At 38.8% G+C, this 17,722-nt stretch overlaps 1 protein-coding gene and 1 long non-coding RNA gene across 2 annotated transcripts in view; one reads left to right on the top strand and one right to left on the bottom strand.

The window, feature by feature from the left end:
* Positions 1–201: 201 nt before the first annotated feature.
* mmp11a (matrix metallopeptidase 11a) overlaps positions 202–17,722 on the bottom strand; it is a 35,143-nt gene continuing 17,622 nt past the window's right edge. Inside the window, exons 3-8 of the mRNA XM_044195198.1 lie at positions 16,618–16,761; positions 13,698–13,831; positions 11,500–11,738; positions 9,755–9,959; positions 7,941–8,201; positions 202–5,637 (exon numbers count right to left, since the gene is read on the bottom strand). Of these exons, the coding sequence (XP_044051133.1) occupies positions 5,519–5,637; positions 7,941–8,201; positions 9,755–9,959; positions 11,500–11,738; positions 13,698–13,831; positions 16,618–16,761 (1,102 nt within the window). The 3' untranslated portion in view covers positions 202–5,518. The remainder of the gene's footprint in view (positions 5,638–7,940; positions 8,202–9,754; positions 9,960–11,499; positions 11,739–13,697; positions 13,832–16,617; positions 16,762–17,722) is intronic.
* LOC122875741 lies at positions 8,110–8,754 on the top strand. Its single transcript, XR_006377900.1, has 2 exons — positions 8,110–8,247; positions 8,530–8,754. It is a non-coding gene; the product is annotated as an uncharacterized LOC122875741 (long non-coding RNA).

Here is a 17,722-nt window from a genome sequence, read left to right as displayed (position 1 = left end):
TTTTAAATATACATATTTTTCTCATTCAGCACAAAGATTAAAGTGCGGTAAGTTGGTCAAAAAAGTGACATTTTCACTTTTCGGGTAGAAAAACATTTAAAAAAAACTATATATTTAATAAAATATTAATAGAGTATGTAGAGTATGTCTAGTTTTAAAGTTTCCGTGGTGAATTAGCTGTAATCTCTCCAGAGGCAGCTGTTTGGTAAAAAGGTTATGGTTTTATTAGAAAGTAAACAACACACAGTTCATACATTTAAATGTACAGCGTATAGGCTGAGTAAAAAAAAAATTATAATCAAAGACATGTATGTACAACAAACCTTTACTAAGTTGTCTGTGTATAAATATATTTTTTCAAAGCAGTCAGAGTTCACTGATTAACACTTGAAATGAGTTGTAGAAATGAATCAAACAACAACAACAAAGTTTGAATGATGAAAACTGTAACGACTCGTCAGTGTCCTGCACTGAAAAACTAACATCTGAAGAACACGACAGTCTGAACTGAGCCTTCACATTTCAAGTGCTGCAACCAGGGACACTGCGGTTCTCAACCTGGGTGTCCTGACCCACAAAGAGGTCGTCACGTGAGTTTTTAGGGTCCATGAGATCCTGTCACTATCCAGCAGTGGTGGAAGAAGCATTCAAATACCTTTATTAAATAAAAGTACCAATACAACACTGTAAAAATACTTCATTACATGTAAAAGTCCCGAATTCAAAATCCTACTTAAGTAAAAGAATAGTATTATCAGCAAAATGTGCTTGGAGTATCAAAAGTAGAAGTACTCGTTCACCAGTAAAATGTTCCTGTGAGTGATATATTATTATACATTACATTATTATATTGTTAATACTGATGCATCGATGTTAGAGCAGCATTTTACTGTTGTAGCTGCTCGAGGTGGAGCTAGTTTTAACTACTTTATATACAGTTAGCTAGTTTAGGCCAGTGGTTCCCAACCTAGGGGTCGGGCCCCTCCAAAGGGCCACAAGATATGAATCTGAGGGGTCGTGAGATGATTAATGGGAGAGGAAAGAAGAAAAAACAAAGTTCTGCTAACAAATTTATATTACTTTTATGGATTTTCCCCTGATCTTTTTTGTGAAATATTGGATAATCTGACCTCTTTGAGCCTCAAACAGTTATTTAAATGAAACAATGCGAGACGTTTAGAGGGGAAATGTCTCTTTGGTGGAACTGCTAACAAATCATAGACATCATAAACACAACAAGGGGCCCCAACCAGATACCGGCTGTTTAATGAGAGGTCACAAGCCAAAAAGCTTGGAAACCACTGGTTCACACTAGGGTTGTTGGACGAATATATCGACAACTGGCTCAGTGCATCGCTGGTTGTTTTGGGGTTTTTTTGGGCGATTTTTGTCATTTTATTTTTCTAATTTAATTGTCTGCCTCTGAAGAACGAGTGAGACTCTTGTTCAGCGAGCTAACCCAGCGCGCACACACACACACACACACACACCTGTGTAAATATATCAGTAATCGCCAATTGTTGGGTGGCCGGGTGGCAAATTTTAACATATGGCCCAAATCCAGACTACATACTATTTCTAAGCAGGTTTTTAGTATATAGCGTGTTCACACTGGAAAAGTGACAAGATGAAGTACACTCAAACCAGACACAGTGCATACTAAATACGGCCATTTTTTTAAGTGTGCTGTTGATGGATGCTATTCTCCCACAATGCAATGCACAAAGGAAATGGAGGAGCCGCTCACAGCTGGAAAACATTAACGTAAATTGTGGATGGTGGTGAAACAGCTCCAGAAGGATCTTGGAAAACAAAAAGTAAGTATTAAATGTTAGGAAAAACCTTTTGATGTTTCAAAGTCGCAGTTTAATTGACGTTGCACGTATTGAATCATCTCCTGTTAGTATAAAATGATAAAGTATGTTGACTTTTTGATTACTAACTGTAACAACAGTATACAGGATTTGGGACAGCTTTGATCTTTTTTAATGTAAAACTTTAATCTTAAAACTGATTATTAACTACAGCTGATAAATGTAGTGAAGAAAAAGGAAAATATTTGTCTCTGAAATGTAGTGGAGTAGGAGTATAAATTAGTACAAAATGGAAATACTCAAGTCAAGTATCTCAAAGTCATACTTGAGTAAAGGTACTTTGTAACTTTCCACCACTGCCATCCAGCTAGTGGTCTATGTGATTGATCTAAAGATTGATTAAAGCCAGCAGTTTGTTTTTGGGAGTGACTAACCGACCAGGTGGAGAACCGCCGATCCACGCAGCAGCTGCTGTCCCTGAATGTGTCACAGTGACCAACCGGAATAGAGCACCGTGTTATGTTATAGACGAGCGATGACTTCATCACAAAATATGAGGACATTCTCAGGAAATATCACACTTCTCCTGCAGGACGACGGTGTTGCGCTCTAGATGGCGCCCTGGAGCTTTTTTACTGCCACAGAGGCCTGCACGCTGGTGAGTGATTACCAACAACCATCATGTTAGAAGAGTGACATCAAAACATGACTTACAGTGATGTTATCACCTTTTCTTCACCCGTGAACAACTCGTTTCTCTGAGGCTCCATATTGTATGAAATGCAGGAATTTTTTCAGTGAAGAAAAGTAAAATAACATCTAAAAGATACACGAGGAAAGGTTTAATGTAAAAAGTCAGACGTGTTATCAGCCTAAATCACACACAGCAGCAGAGAGAAGCATCCGATCTCTACTTATTCAAACCTTCTACATTTGCCCAAATATAAAAAAATATATACAAAACCTTCTCTTAAACACGCTGAAATCACCAATAATGACAGAACGTCATCACCAATCACTAACTCTTTTACTTAGAGAGACAACATTACCCAAAGCAACGTTACGTTTAGAAGAAACTAGATGAAGGTCCTCCTCCTTGGCAGGAGAATTGGGATTTTCTTGCCCTTAATTCAGCCTCTCAGGCGTCCCCTCCCCTCCCGTCCCCTGTGTATAAATGTCCTCCTCCTCCAGGTTCTGGCAGACCCGAACACTAACCATTGCTCTAACCCTTCATTAATGTGAACCACTGCGACAAAAGCTTCTACTGGTTGACTTTTGCATTCTGCTTCCTCGTCTCTAAAGCTCTCATATAACATGCAGACGATGGAAAAGAACATGTTTAGATATTTAGACGGTTGCTGGTGACACTACAGTAACATCGGGACTTTCCTTCTGGGAAAAGTTAAAATCCTGCCTCCTTTGCTTTTGACTGGCAGACTCAAACAAGTGCCTGAAAGTGACACAGCAAAATTAATATCATGTCCTTCCTTAATTAGATGGTGGGATGTAACTAAGTACATTTACTCAAGTACTGTAGGCTACTTATGTAAACATTTGAGGTATTTGTACTTTACTTAAGTATTTCCATTTTATGCAACTTTACACTTCTTCTCCACTACATCTAAGAACCAAATATTGTGTTGTTTACTCCACTACATTTGTCTGACAGCTTTAGTTACTTTGCAGGTTACAGTTTTTCATCCCCTTCCTGTCCTCCAGATGTTTGTGATGAGCTGAAGGATGAAGAGTTTCCTTCATGTGCTGAGAAAACTCTCCTCCTCCTGAAGCTGAATAAACTCTTTAACCCCCCCTCGGATCAGCTGGGAAACGCATCGTCACAGAGCTGAAAACAGGCTGTTTCTCTGAGCTCAGGAAAACTTTTTAGAGATACGTGGTTCTCGCAGGACAGCGACGCTACAAACACATGATGATCTTATAGACCATGATGCATTGCTGCAGATTAAACTACCCAACAGTATATAAAGCAGTTAAAATGAGCTCAACCTGAAACATCTGCAGCAGTAAAATGCAACACACATATTAATGCAGCAGGAATATGAATCCAGAAACATCAGATATAATAAAACACTGACAGGGAGCGTTTTACTGCACAGTGACGACTTTTACTGTCACACTTTAAGTAAATTTGGCTGATAATACTTACATACTTTTACTTAAGTAAAGTAGGGTTAGGGTTAGTAGGTTTTGAATGTAGGACTTTTACTTGTAGTGGGAATTTTTCACAGTGTGGTATTAGTACTTTTAGGAAAGGATCTGAATACTTCTTCCATCGCTGGTGGTGCCCTGTTGATGGAGGGGGCAGGGTACCTTTTTGGTTATGGCAAGTTTCATTCGTAGCAAAATCGATACGAAAAGGAAAGCTGTATTGGCGTTTGCTTTTCATTCGTCAGAGCAAGTTTACATGAAACTGAATGGCTAATATGATAGCTTTCTTCATTTTTGACTCTTCGTCCTATCAAAGGCCAGCACTGTCAAGACAGTTTGCTGGTGGTCAGACGCACAATTTATGTGTCGTTAAGTGCATTTCCATCCACCTGTTTTTATGTGCATTTACAATTTGAGTATAAAAAACCTGAGTGGAAACGCCAGAAATTAAAAAAGAAAAACCTAAAACTGAAATACCGCAAAAAAGCTTTTATGCTCGGCTGAGGTGGAAAAGTTGACGTATCGGTGATAAGAAAATGCGATGAAGTGCAATGGAAACGGACTTGGTGAGTAAATCATGACGTACATGAGGCATGTGACTCAAAGAAATGAAAAGACGAACAATAGCGGCAGGCGAAAACATCAGAGCCGTGTGGAGCGATGAGGAGACTGTTCCACAAATGAATACATGAAATTAACATAAATGCAACCATAACATTGGTTGCATGGTTACCCATTGTTTCTTCTTCTTCTGCACTGATTTAATGGAGAATTGTTTATCTCGACGTACCCAACTCCTAATATTTGCGTAGTGGATGGAATCGCGTGTTAATTTGCATTTTCTTTAGCCGATATCCTGGAAATTCTGTTAAAATTTGTGCTACATTTGGGTGGAAACTTGACTATTGGTGACACATTACAGCATGAGAGTGGATGATGCCTGTTTACCAACACCATGTTGAATGATTTCTGGGTTTAAAGTTACAGTATTAAAACAAAGGTTAACTCTCGCTGCCATCTACAGCAAATAATGCACAAATCTACCTTCTGCAGCTTTAAGTTTGATGTCACTCTTCAAACACTTGAGGATCAGCAGTTCCATCCATGATGAAAAAACAAAACGCTTGAAATGAAAAACATCCACTACAGGGAGTAAGACAGTCTGTGAACCGAAATCTGTCGAAAATCTCAATTTCAGGCTCAAAGACAGGAAGTGAGAACGATGCAGTTCACATCAGCATCACGCATCATTAATACAGGGCCCAGATCTCAGCCGTGTGGTGACAAAATGTGCAAAATAAATATGAGTATAGCTGCACAGGAGGTGCCGAGTCTGAGGAAACATACCTTGGTTTTCCTGAGAAGAAGGTGAAATTGATCTGAGTAAAATGGAGTAAAGCATAAACAGATTTAAAGGAGGTTGTCTCCTCCCCTTGAATCTGCAGGATGAACATACAAACATCTCTGTTCCAAAAAACTCCTCTTCGTTTTCACAAAAAAAAAAAATCTGTTAATCTGATTCTCCACAGTTAAAAGACTCACATGTTTCTACAACCGAAAAAATCCATGCCGATGTAGCGAGGGTAGCCCTCCAAAGAGTTCATGCCAACAGGATCGAATTTCCAGTACTGTCGTCCTCGGATAAAGTGAGCGTAGCCTGAAAGATAGAAAACACATACTGTGAAATCTGTGTGTAAATAGTCAGTCTCAGGAATCATGCAAAGTCATTGCAAGTCAGCTGTAAAAAAAAACCCCAAAACAGCATGAGTTTAAAGAACTTAGTGATATTCATACTCAAATACTTAAAATGCACAATGCAGTTTGTTCAGTAGTAGTCTGTGCAGATATGTGACTAGGACAGTATCCCCTGATTTAAGTTTGTAAGGTAACTTTAGTTGGTGGTGGAAAGTAATTAAGTATATTTACTCAAGTTCTGTGCTTAAGTACAATTTTAAGATGCTTGTACTTTACGTGAGTATTTCCATTTTCTGCTACTTTATACGTCTACTCCATTATATGTCAGAGGCAAATGTTATACTTTTTATTCCACTACATTTATTTTACAGCTATAGTTACTAGTTACTTTTCAAATAAAGATTTTACATTTAAAAGAAATAAGCTCTTAAAATACAATTAATTGTTAAACCAGTGGTTCCAAACACTTTACAAAACAGTGTATGAGTTATCAGTTACACCAAAAAGACATTTCCCCTCTAAACTTCATTTTTCATTCATATAACTATTTGAGGCCCAAAGAAGAAAAAATATCCAATATTTCAGAAAAAACAGCAAATCTGAAAACAGATTTGTGTATCAGAACGTTGTTTTTTCTTCTTTCCTCTCCCATTAATCATCTCACGACCCCTCAGATTTATCTGGTGACCCTTTGGAGGGGCCTGACCCCTAGGTTGGGAACCACTGGACTAAACTAGCTAACTGTATTTAAAGCAGTTAAAACTAGCTAACTGTATATAAAGCAGTTAAAACTAGCTAACTGTATATAAAGCAGTTAAAACTAGCTAACTGAATATAAAGTAGTTACAACTAGCTAACTGTATATAAAGAAGTTAAAACTAGCTAACTGAATATAAAGTTGTTAAAACTAGCTAACTGTATAAAAAGTTGTTAAAACTAGCTAATTGTATATAAAGTAGTTACAACTAGCTAACTGTATATAAAGTAGTTACAACTAGCTAACTGTATATGAAGTTGTTAAAACTAGCTAACTGTTCATAAAGAAGTTAAAACTAGCTAACTGTATATAAAGAAGTTAAAACTAGCTAACTGTATATAAAGAAGTTAAAACTAGCTAACTGTATATAACGAAGTTAAAACTAGCTAACTGTAGGCTATATAAAGTTGTTAAAACTAGCTAACTGTATATAAAGTTGTTAAAACTAGCTAACTGTATATAAAGAAGTTAAAACTAGCTAACTGAATATAAAGTTGTTAAAACTAGCTAACTGTATATAACAAAGTTAAAACTAGCTAACTGAATATAAAGTTGTTAAAACTAGCTAACTGTATATGAAGTTGTTAAAACTAGCTAACTGTATATAAAGTTGTTAAAACTAGCTAACTGTATATAAAGAAGTTAAAACTAGCTAACTGAATATAAAGTAGTTACAACTAGCTAACCGTATATAACAAAGTTAAAACTAGCTAACTGTATATAAAGTTGTTAAAACTAGCTCCACCTCAAGCAGTTACAACATTAAAATGCTGCAACACATTGATGCATCAGTATTAATAATCTAATAATGTCATATATAATTATATATCCCTCAATAGGGACATTTTATTGCTGAATGCGTACTTTTACTTTTGATACTTTTAGTACATTTAGCTGATAATATTTAGGATTAACTAGGATTTTGAATGCAGGACTTGTACTTGTAAAGGAGTATTTTTACATTGTTGTATTGGTACTTTTACTTAAGAAAAGGATCTGAATTCTTCTTCCACCACTGACTTTAGTGCTACGTACTGGGGCATTTGTGCACTAAGGTTAAGTAATGTCAGTATGTTTGGTAAATCTCTTTAAACAGGCTGTCATTTGTAATTTAGCCCTTTAATGCACCCAAGTCAGTGTCAGTCAATGTGAGCTTCTGCTGTGTTCATTCACAACAGAGAAAGTTGATCTTGTATTGTTTGGCATAACAGTTTTAAGCAATTGTAATTAAATACCAAGTCACCCGAATTTCAGGTGATATCGCCCAGCCCTACTGTGGTTCACATCAAGGACCCCTAAACTGAAACAAATTAGACCACGGACCCTCATTTGGTAAGATTCTGTCCCAGGGTTTAAGCACTCTATATAGGGTTGGAGGAAAAGGAGTGCTGATTTTTAAAACTGACGAATCCGCAGCCTCAACGTGAACACATCAGTCTTGGAGTATTGAAATCTCGTTGCAACTAACTACTAACTTTTTCAACCCCAAACAGGAGCTCTTAATGTACCGTAGATGTCCCTGAAAGCGGCGTCCACGTCGTCGGGGATGCCGCTCCAGTCCTGCATGCTGCGCGGGTAGGCGGACTCGACTCGGTTCTCGCGGGGGCTGAACCTCCAGTAGCTGCCTGATTTGAAGAAGTAGGTGTTGTAGTTGGAGTCGTGGCCCCAGCGCAGTGACGCCTGGATCCCGGACACCGTCAGACCCAAACTCCTGATGGACTCCGGCCCTCTGATCTGCTTCTCAGCATCGAACACCCAGTAGTTCTCACCTGCCGAGAGAGATGGTGAACAATGGACGCCATTTAACTCTTGTTGGTAAATCTAATCTTTCTCATTCGTCTTTGTGCAGCTGCTGCTATTTTACACACTGACTTAATGCTACTGCTTTGATGTTTTTCTATATTAACTACAGCATTTTCTACAGTTGAGACTCTCTGCTTAGATAGATAGAGATAAATTATTATATAACTCTAATATTTCTAAATAAGAAACAAGTAAGTTGTTGTGTCGCTTAAATTAAGATCCATTCAGTCATGTTCTGAGTCAGAAATGTGTTTCTAAATAGTGATATACTGTCTTGTCTCTATTTCCCCCCAGGAAAATGTCAAACAAAGGTTTCTATCCTGGTTACAGACTTTCGGAAATCAGGGCAGCAATTCAGAGGTCTGGTGTTGTGCTCCTAGAAGGCCGTTTGCCCGTTTGGAAAAACAATTGCCCAATCAGAGCTTTGTATGCAGGATTAAGAATGGGAATGTCATCTTCCTACATTGCTAGCTAGCTACATCCATGAAAACTAATCATCAATAAAATGATTTAATCGTGCGGCTCTTATAGACTTTCCAAATGTTATCAGGCCGAATGGCTCTAATTCTGATAGTGAAACGAGTCATTTCGCTGGGGGTTGTGACGCTCAAACAATTAACCACCGTTACATTGTAAGTCTATGGGGAAAAAGTCTTGTGGGGCCAGTGTGCATCATGTGACGGACATGGAAGTTGTAATTCCACGGTTTGGCCACTATGTAAAATTCGCTTCAAAGCACGGTACCCTTACTGGGGGCTTGGTTAGAGCAAATAAAACAAAATTAGCTAGGTAACTAGACAGCTGATGTTTATGTTGGCGCTAATGTTAGCTACGACCAGTTATGCTAGCTAGTGCGCTATTCAAAAATGTTATCAGAAGGTAGCAGTAATTAGCAGACCATACAGTGGTTAGCTTGCTCCCAAATATATTTTAAGATAAGATACAAGTCCTTTTGTTATTCGCTTGCACTCACTTGATGTTTTAAAACAATATTGTTTTTTGAGTTTCGAAACATCAAGAGTTAGCTGCGAAAAAGTTTGGGGATTTGGTTTCTCTCTTTGCTGCTAAAACAAAATCAGGGAGTTTATCTTTAAATACGAACTCAGCCAGATGTATCAGTTATAAACCTATTTGCTCCCTGTCAAAACGGTGCAGAAGTGTTTCATTGTCTGTTCAGGTACGTTACAACGTCCGCCTTGTGCATGAACAAACAAACAGAGCTGTTGATAACCACACAAGAGTAGAAGACATCCAACATGGCTGCTAGAGGGTGTTTAGTGACCTGACAACATCTGTGTTTTAGGCCCTCACAGTAAGGACAATCACAATAATATATAACTAAAATTTTCCACATCTAATGGAAATATTCACAGAAAGACTTCATTGCAATAATTTCACAACTCTGTGTTAATTAACACTTTAAACCTGTTTAAACTTGCTTAAAAGTGATACTTGATGATCCTGCGTTCACATGAAACCATAAACCACATAACAGAAGCTCAAACGTCCTCATACCCACCTTGAAAGAACCAAATATTCCCTGACTTGTCTTCAAAGGCGGCGTCGATGTTGTCGGGAATCCCCCTCCAGTGACGGGACGCCAGCGCTGGGTAACCGCTCTCCAGATGCCCGTCCCTGATGCGCCAAACGTAGCCCGACTTAAAGAAGAACAACTCCCCTCGGATCATAGACACAGCATCAAAGTCCGTCTGGCAGGCGTCGGGCTGGAAACAAGACAGATCACTTCTTCATTTCCACACGCAAACGTAAAGTTTCTAACAAGAGGGATTTTTATTGCAGTGGGCTGTGTGTCAAGTGTTAAGGAGCCGTTTTATTGTCTGAAAGGATCCCAAAATAAAGTAGAGAGGGTTTTTGTGCTTCTTAAGGTCCAGTGAAAAACCTCTCAGTTACAAGTTTTACAAGAGAAAATAATAAAATAAAGTGGAACCTTTTCTCAGTGCTCGACTGTGAGAAACTCTTACAATACTTTTGTCTTTGACCCTCATTTATCATCTATGGTTCAAAAACACTTTTGTATGATGTGGTGTGGTTTCAAAGATATTCACTATATTCAAGTTTGTCACAACCACAGAAACCACCGCCATAACCGTTTTTCTTCTTGTCAACAGAGCCCATAAAAATGAATTGATCCTACAAACAAGTATTCCCTGTGGATGTCTTCTTCCTCTGCGCCATAGAGCTCCATTGTTGTCCCGAAACTATTAAAAACACATCAATGAGCCACACTGTTACACTGGGTGACATGTTCCTTCATCACCATGAACACACACACTGTAGTTTATTCTGATTCAGTCCCAAACACACCGTCCTGCTGCCCCAAATACTCACTAGAACACCAAATGTGGATTCATCCGCCGCTGAAAATAGTCCCCAACAAATGCACTATTTCTTCCTGTTTGAGTAACTTTTGATAAAAACTACAGCGAGCTGCTGTTTTAAGAAATTACTGAGCGGACTAACACATTGTTGGTTTTGGTCTTTTCGGGGGATTTGTTGACAATAAGAACAATACAAAGAGTCTGCAGCCATGCCAACAGCTCTGTGAGGCTATACTTAGGCACAGCGTAGTTTTGAGCTAAATGCTAATGTTAACATGCTCACAAGGACATTGCTAACATGCTGATGTTTATCAGGTTTACCGTTTTAGTTTAGCATGTTATCATGCTAACATTTGCTGATTAACACTAAACACAAAGTACAGCTGAGGCAGATGGGAATGTCATTAGTTTTTCAGGTATTTGGTCATAAACCAAAGTATTGGAGGATCACCAAAGTTATTACAGTTCATCCTGAGTGTTTGTAACAAATGTCATGGAAATCCACCCAATAGGTGTTGAGAAATGTCACTAAAAAACTTAAATGACAACCTCATGGTGGCGCTAGATGAAAAGCTAGCATCATCAAAGTCAGTAGGTTTCATCCTGTGGGAACCATGAGTGTCTGTGCAAACTTTCATGGCTACCCATCCAATAGTTGTTGAGAGATTTCAGTCTGGACCAATGTGGTGGACCAACAATAGACCAAACTTTACCTCCACACTTGCCTTCTTCAGTTTTCTTGACACAAGTGTGCAGGTACGCTTTGGTGCATTTTTATGAAAATATTTATTAAGAGCTTTTTACTCTTAAACATTCACTTGCCTGGTATTGGATGTTTTGTGCCACAGCCTTTTTTTCCTCATTGAAATTACCAGTTATTTCAACCCAGGATTAGTTCTTTAAATGTTGCATCAGCTCCACTCACATTAATGACGATCTCGTTGGTCTCTGGGTTTGATGGAGGTGGAGGCGGGGGTGGCGGTGAGGGCAGGACTTGCGGATGCGCTCCGTACAGGTACTGGATGCCTTGCTTGTCGTCCTCGCTCAGCCTCAGCGGGTAGGAGAAGGTGTAGTATGCGGACATGATGGCTCCCGGCTCTCGGGAGTGCTGCAGGCCCAGGACGTGCCCAAACTCATGGGCAGCAACCTGGAGAAGGTCTGTGCCTGCGGGTGGGGGGAGGGGAGGGGGGGTAGACAAGCCTCAGAGGATGCAAACCCACACCTGGTTCACATGGCGTCTGAAAATAGTTCTAGGCGTTTGTTTTGACCTGCTTGCAGGGGCAGAAGGTGGGGATTTTGCTACCTGAGACGATACAGTGCCAGCAAAGAGATAAAAAAAGCACTTCCCCGCTTCCTCTGCCTGCTGACTCATCTGCTCTCAGTTATCCGACCTGTTTCCATGCTAAAGATAAAGCCTGGTGTTACAGATGTGTCAGATATCTGACTTTTCATACCCGAGCTGACGATTAACTCAACCAGTGAGATTATTTTTCACTAACAGAAATAAAATCAACACTGGATTTAGAGACTGATGATAGTTTTTGTACAAGTAAAGTCAAAGTCAAATTTTTCTCTATAGCACATTTAAAACAACATGAGCTGACCAAAGTGCCTTACAAACATAGGCAGAAGAAAACCGGTCAACAGAGACAACAAAATCGTGCATATACCCCAGGCAGAGAGCGCGATGAAATGAATGAGTAATGCAAAAAACTAACAGCAACCATGATAAAAGACCAATTAGCAGTAGTAATTTAGGCACGTTCAAAAGCCAAAGAAAAGAGGTGGGCCATGAGCTGTGCTTTGAACGACTCAGTAGAGGGGGCAGATCTGATGTGGTGGGGCAGTTTGCTCCACAGGGGCCCGCAACTGAGAAGGCACGGTCCCCCCGCTTCCACCGAGCCCGAGGGACGGCCAGAAATGACTGGTCAGAGGACCTGAGTGACCTGGGTGGGGTTTAAGGAATTAGACGGTCAGATAGGTAAGAGCGAGCCAATCCACGAAGTGCTTTGTAGACAAATGGTTTTAAAGTGAACTCTGAAACTGAGGTACGGGGGAAATATGCTGTACAATCCAGTTAGGACTCTGTATATTGTTAAGTTTGTAAAATTGTAACTGCATGCGAATGTGGATATAGTAGAATAAGCAAGAATAATAACACTTCCTAGAATAATGGTCCTTCCTGGCTCTTGCATATGTGGCTTACCGTCTCTCACTGTTTTCACAAGCCTCATGCAATATTTTATCCTGTATTCTTATTTATTATTATTATTATCACTATTTAATTTATTTCCTCCTTTGTTGCTGCATTTAGTGAGTAAAGGGAGAAATGATTATTGTAGGAATTGTGTGCATAATTTTGTTTATTTGAATTCCTGTTGGGGACTAAAAGAAACTGTAATGCCTTTAATTTAACACCCAATCTTATTATTACATTTTCTTTCTTTCTATATTTCATTTTACTCTATTTTATTTTTCTCTGTGGACTTGGAATTTCATTTATTGATGAACATTTGGAGTTGTTGTTTTTGTGTGTGTGTGTAGTAATAATAATAAAAATAACTTTATTGGTATAGCATTTTTCTTAACATAGATACAAAGTGCTTTAACAAAGGACATGAGCGTCAGTAATAAACGTATACAGTAAAAAGTAAAACCAGATACATGAGATAAAATAATGAATAAGATAAATAAGTAATATAATATTGTCTAGTAAGTCATTTAAAAAGGTGTGTTTGTTGTTGATGTTTAAAAATAGTGGTACGAACCTTTTACGTCAGCGCATAGTAAGTAAGAGATACAGTTTGGAGCTAATCCATTTAACACTTTATAAGTGATTAATCGCATTTTGAATTGTTTTCTGAAAGCAACGGGAAGCCATTGAAGGGAAGATGAAACCGGGGTAATGTGACGATTTAGTGCTTTTTTTACTAAGTGCAGATATAAAGATAAAGTCACCCTTAACATACAGTAAACCCACTCTTATTATGTATTAACTTATGAGCTGGTCTGTTATTTAATAATTTTCATTTTGTAGTCTTTATGTTCTACTGAGAGCAATACAAAAAAAGTCAAAAAGAAAGAAAGTTTTCTTTGTCTTTACCCTCTCAGACAAACACTCACCCATGTGGTTTCCGAGGGTCCATGACTCATCGTAGTCGAAGTGAATGTCGCCCTGTCGGTGTGTTTTGGGGAAGAAGGCGTGAGCGAGAATCCCACCGGGGCCGTCGAAGGGAAGGTTGTCTCCGTGCCAGTACCTTCAGGTCCATAAATCAAACACGCTGATGAACATGAAAGCCTCTCTGAAGGCTTAAAGCACGATGAGCTTTATAAATCAAACTTTTCATAGCAGATTTAAAACAATGTCAACATCAAGTATCGAATAGTCTGCCAAATGAGAATTGCCCGTCACAACTTGCCAGAACCCAAGCTGACGCATTGAAATGGTTTCTTTTGTCCGAGCAACAATCCAAAACCCAAAGATATTCAGTTTATTTCATCATAAAGAAAACCAGCAAATATTCACATTTTAGAAGCTGGAATGGAGGTTTTTTTTTTTCCAGTTTTGCTTAAAAAAATCAAATGATTTGACTTCTTCTTTTCCTTTCGGCTGTTCCCTTTCAGGGGTCGCCACATTTAGAGGGCGACACATTTAAAATTAGTGAGATTAGTCAAAATGATTTGACTAATCTCACTAATTTTAAATGTGTCGCCCCCTCTATAAAGAAATATAAAGCTTTATACTTTGCCTTTGACCTCCAATCAGTCGGTAAAAATAAAGAAAACCTTCTAATTCTTCCTTAAACATAATAAATTCAAATTGAATTAACTTCACTCTGATATACTTTATCTTTGACTAGCTCATTAGATTTTCCCTTTTTTTGGGTCTTGGCATACATGTACAGCATTTTCCATGTTCCTGACCATATTTCCACTTTTCATTATTCTTATATGATAATGAGATGCGCATGTGGGGATGTGTGGGCTTAAGTCAGTGTAAACAGTGATGAGTCACAACAGTAATGAGATTTTTGATTCCCTTTTTTCCTCATAATTAGACAGTTTCCGAGGTATATTCGTGCAGCAGGGCATACAAAGACTGCTGTGACACACCGAACAACAAAGCATGACTCAAAAGGGGAAAAACGTGAAATCACTGCAGGAATAAACAAACCAAGCTACATGAAAGAGAATGAAGTCATTTCGGAGATGACACAGATCCCCCATAAAACGGTGGTTTTGTATCTCTGGAGTCTTTTCTTGCTCTACTATCTCTTGTTTCTATCTTTGTGGCGCTCTGAAGCTCTTTGTTGCAAAGATCTTTGGCAAAATCGCATTTGAATTGGTCCGATTCTGCCGCCCTCATAAATAGACTTAAAATGTTTCACTCTGTGCCTCTTGACTGACGAGCTCAGGATTACACGTGGTGAATATAGAGGGGAGAAAGAAGCACATCAATTCATTACGGCGTGAAACCAAAACAGAGCTCATATTGTGAAAACACAAGTTCTTTAAGATTAAAGTGGTACGAAATCATAAATGTTGTCCCACATACACATCGCTGATTGGACATTGTGGTGTAAGTACATGTTGGATGGAGGCTGGTGAGTTGTGACCACAACATAAAACTCTGGCATCAACTAAGAATTTTTTTAAAAATCTGTAGAAAACCCAACATTGTATCGAGAAAAAGTGAGAAATGAACATCATACTTATGATTCCCCTAACTGTGATATAAAATGTAAATGTTAGTGCTGAAACGATCAGCTGTTTCATCGATCAGTTGCTCAACAGAAAAGTAATCTGCAACTATTTTATAATTGATTGATTTAGTAATTTTTCAAGCAAAAATTCCAAACATTTGCTACTTTCTAATTTTTCTTTGACTTATAAAACAGTAAATATCTTTGTGTTTTGCACTGTTTATTTATTTATATACACTGGGCTCTTAAATGTTGCGATGGGTTTAGTCATAGACTTTTTTTTCTGGCATTTTATTGACAAAATTATGAATCTATTAAACCAGAAAACAATCAGAAAATTAGCTGATAATGAAAATTATCGTTAGTTGCTGCCATAGTTTATGATTTAATTTCTTTTAGCCAATTAGAAACAACAATATCTGCATCCTTTTTAGCCACGTAGCTGCGCGGCTCTAGGGATGGCAATGTCTGTCAGTCAGTCAGTCCACCGCTTCAGTCCAGCTGGAATATATCAACAACTATTAGACGACTTGGCATGTCATTTTGTTCAGACATTCGTGGTTCCCAGATGTTATATCCTTATTACTTTGGTGATCCTCTGACGTTTCATTTAGCGCCAACAGCATGTTGACATTTTTGTCAACAGTGAGCCATGTACCCACTGGTTCTGCTGAACACGGTAAACACTTTACCTGCTGAACATCACCATGTTAGCATTGTCACTGTGAACATGTTAGCATTTAGCTTAAAGCAGCGCTGTGACGAAGTAGAGCCTCACAGAGCCGCTAGCAAGAAGTCTGGGCACAGTAGTCAGGATGTCAGCGCTGGGAAATAGGACAGTGGTGTGTCCTGACGTATTTATGCACATCCAGACACCACCAGTGCGTGTTTAGTCTTGTTTTTCATTTTTTGTGAGATGAGGCTGTGCTTAGCGAAATGCGAATCAGCACACTAACATGCTCACAGTGATAATGCTAGCATATTGATGTTTTTCAGGTATAATGTTTACCATGTTCACCATCTTTGTTTAGCGTGTTAGCATGCTAACATTTGCCAATTAGCACTAAACACAATGTACAGCTGAGGCTGATGGGAATGTCATTAGTTTAGCAAGTATTTAGTCATAAACCAAAGTACTGGACAAATTTTAATTTTGACACAATGTCTGAACCAAATCAAAGTGGCCGCTAGCATGGCTGAAGATATTCATATTCTCTTCTTTCTTTTTTATTCATTTTGCAATAATATCTGTTTTTTAATCTACACATAAAGCACACGTGCAGGCTCCTTTTCCTTTCAATTAAAGATGTTTTTTTTTCCCCACGTCTCAGGCTTCCCACCTTGTGAAGTCAATGCGGATGTCGGCCTTCCCGCTGTGGATCTCGGTGAAGGTGAGCGGGGTAACGTCACTCCAGATTTTCAGCGCTTCCCGAAAGACACGACGCACCTTTTCCTCACTCATCTGCCAGGGAAACCGGACGATCCTGCGGGACACCAATGCAGGTGTCAAACATACACAATACACACAGGATGTATAGTAGAGAGGGACCACCGGCCTCGCATGCCTCCCTTTAATCTGATACCTGCAGACGTCTCATCAGCGGGAAGGTGTGCTGTTACTGATGCCCTCAGGCTCGCTAACAAAACACAGCATCGTGGTCTCCTGCCTTTCCTTTTAGATAAAACCACCCAGTGTGATAACTGAAAAAATTAAACAATAGAAACCTCCTTATCTTACCAACAGGACACAAACACTTCATAAATTATATAGAGTATTAGGTACATTTGGCATTGTCTACTGCTGCAGTAAAATGAAATGAAATGAATAAATCCTTACATTTCAGTTAGGAATAAATCAGCAACGACCAACACGACTTGACAACATAATAGGTTGTTAATTCGATGGAATTTGACTTTGACTTTGTATAATGAGAGTAATAACTCGCAGAAAGGTAGCAGGTTGTCCCAGTATGTAGAGAGGCCACATGTTCAGTCCTGACAGTAAAGGAATAGTTTTTAATTTTTGGAAATACACATACTGGCTTTCTGGCGGAGAGTTAGATGAGAAGATTGATACAACTCTCATGTCTGTACGGTCAATGTGAAGCTACATGCTGTAGCCAGTTAGCTTAGCGTAGCATAAAGACTGGCAAAAACCAAAAATAGGCTAGCCTGGCTCTGTCTAACGGTCACAAAATCCATCTACCAGCACAAAGTTCACGTTATATCAGTACATAATCCGTACGAAGTGTAAAAATTACAGATTTCCGTTAAACGATAGGTTATTTGCAGGATTATTTTCTGGCTCAGAGCAGTAACTGAGACTCCAGGAAGTTATTGGTCCTGGCAAAGAAAAAGTCGGGCACAATAACACTACCCCGTAAAACGGAAAGTTCACGTTTTTACACTTCAATTTTTGTACATAAATTGTAAATAAAAAAGATA

This window comes from Siniperca chuatsi, linkage group LG5 (assembly GCF_020085105.1).
Source record: "Siniperca chuatsi isolate FFG_IHB_CAS linkage group LG5, ASM2008510v1, whole genome shotgun sequence".
In the NCBI taxonomy this organism is placed as follows: Eukaryota; Metazoa; Chordata; class Actinopteri; order Centrarchiformes; family Sinipercidae; genus Siniperca; species Siniperca chuatsi.
This window is presented reverse-complemented; position numbering and strand designations above follow the sequence as displayed.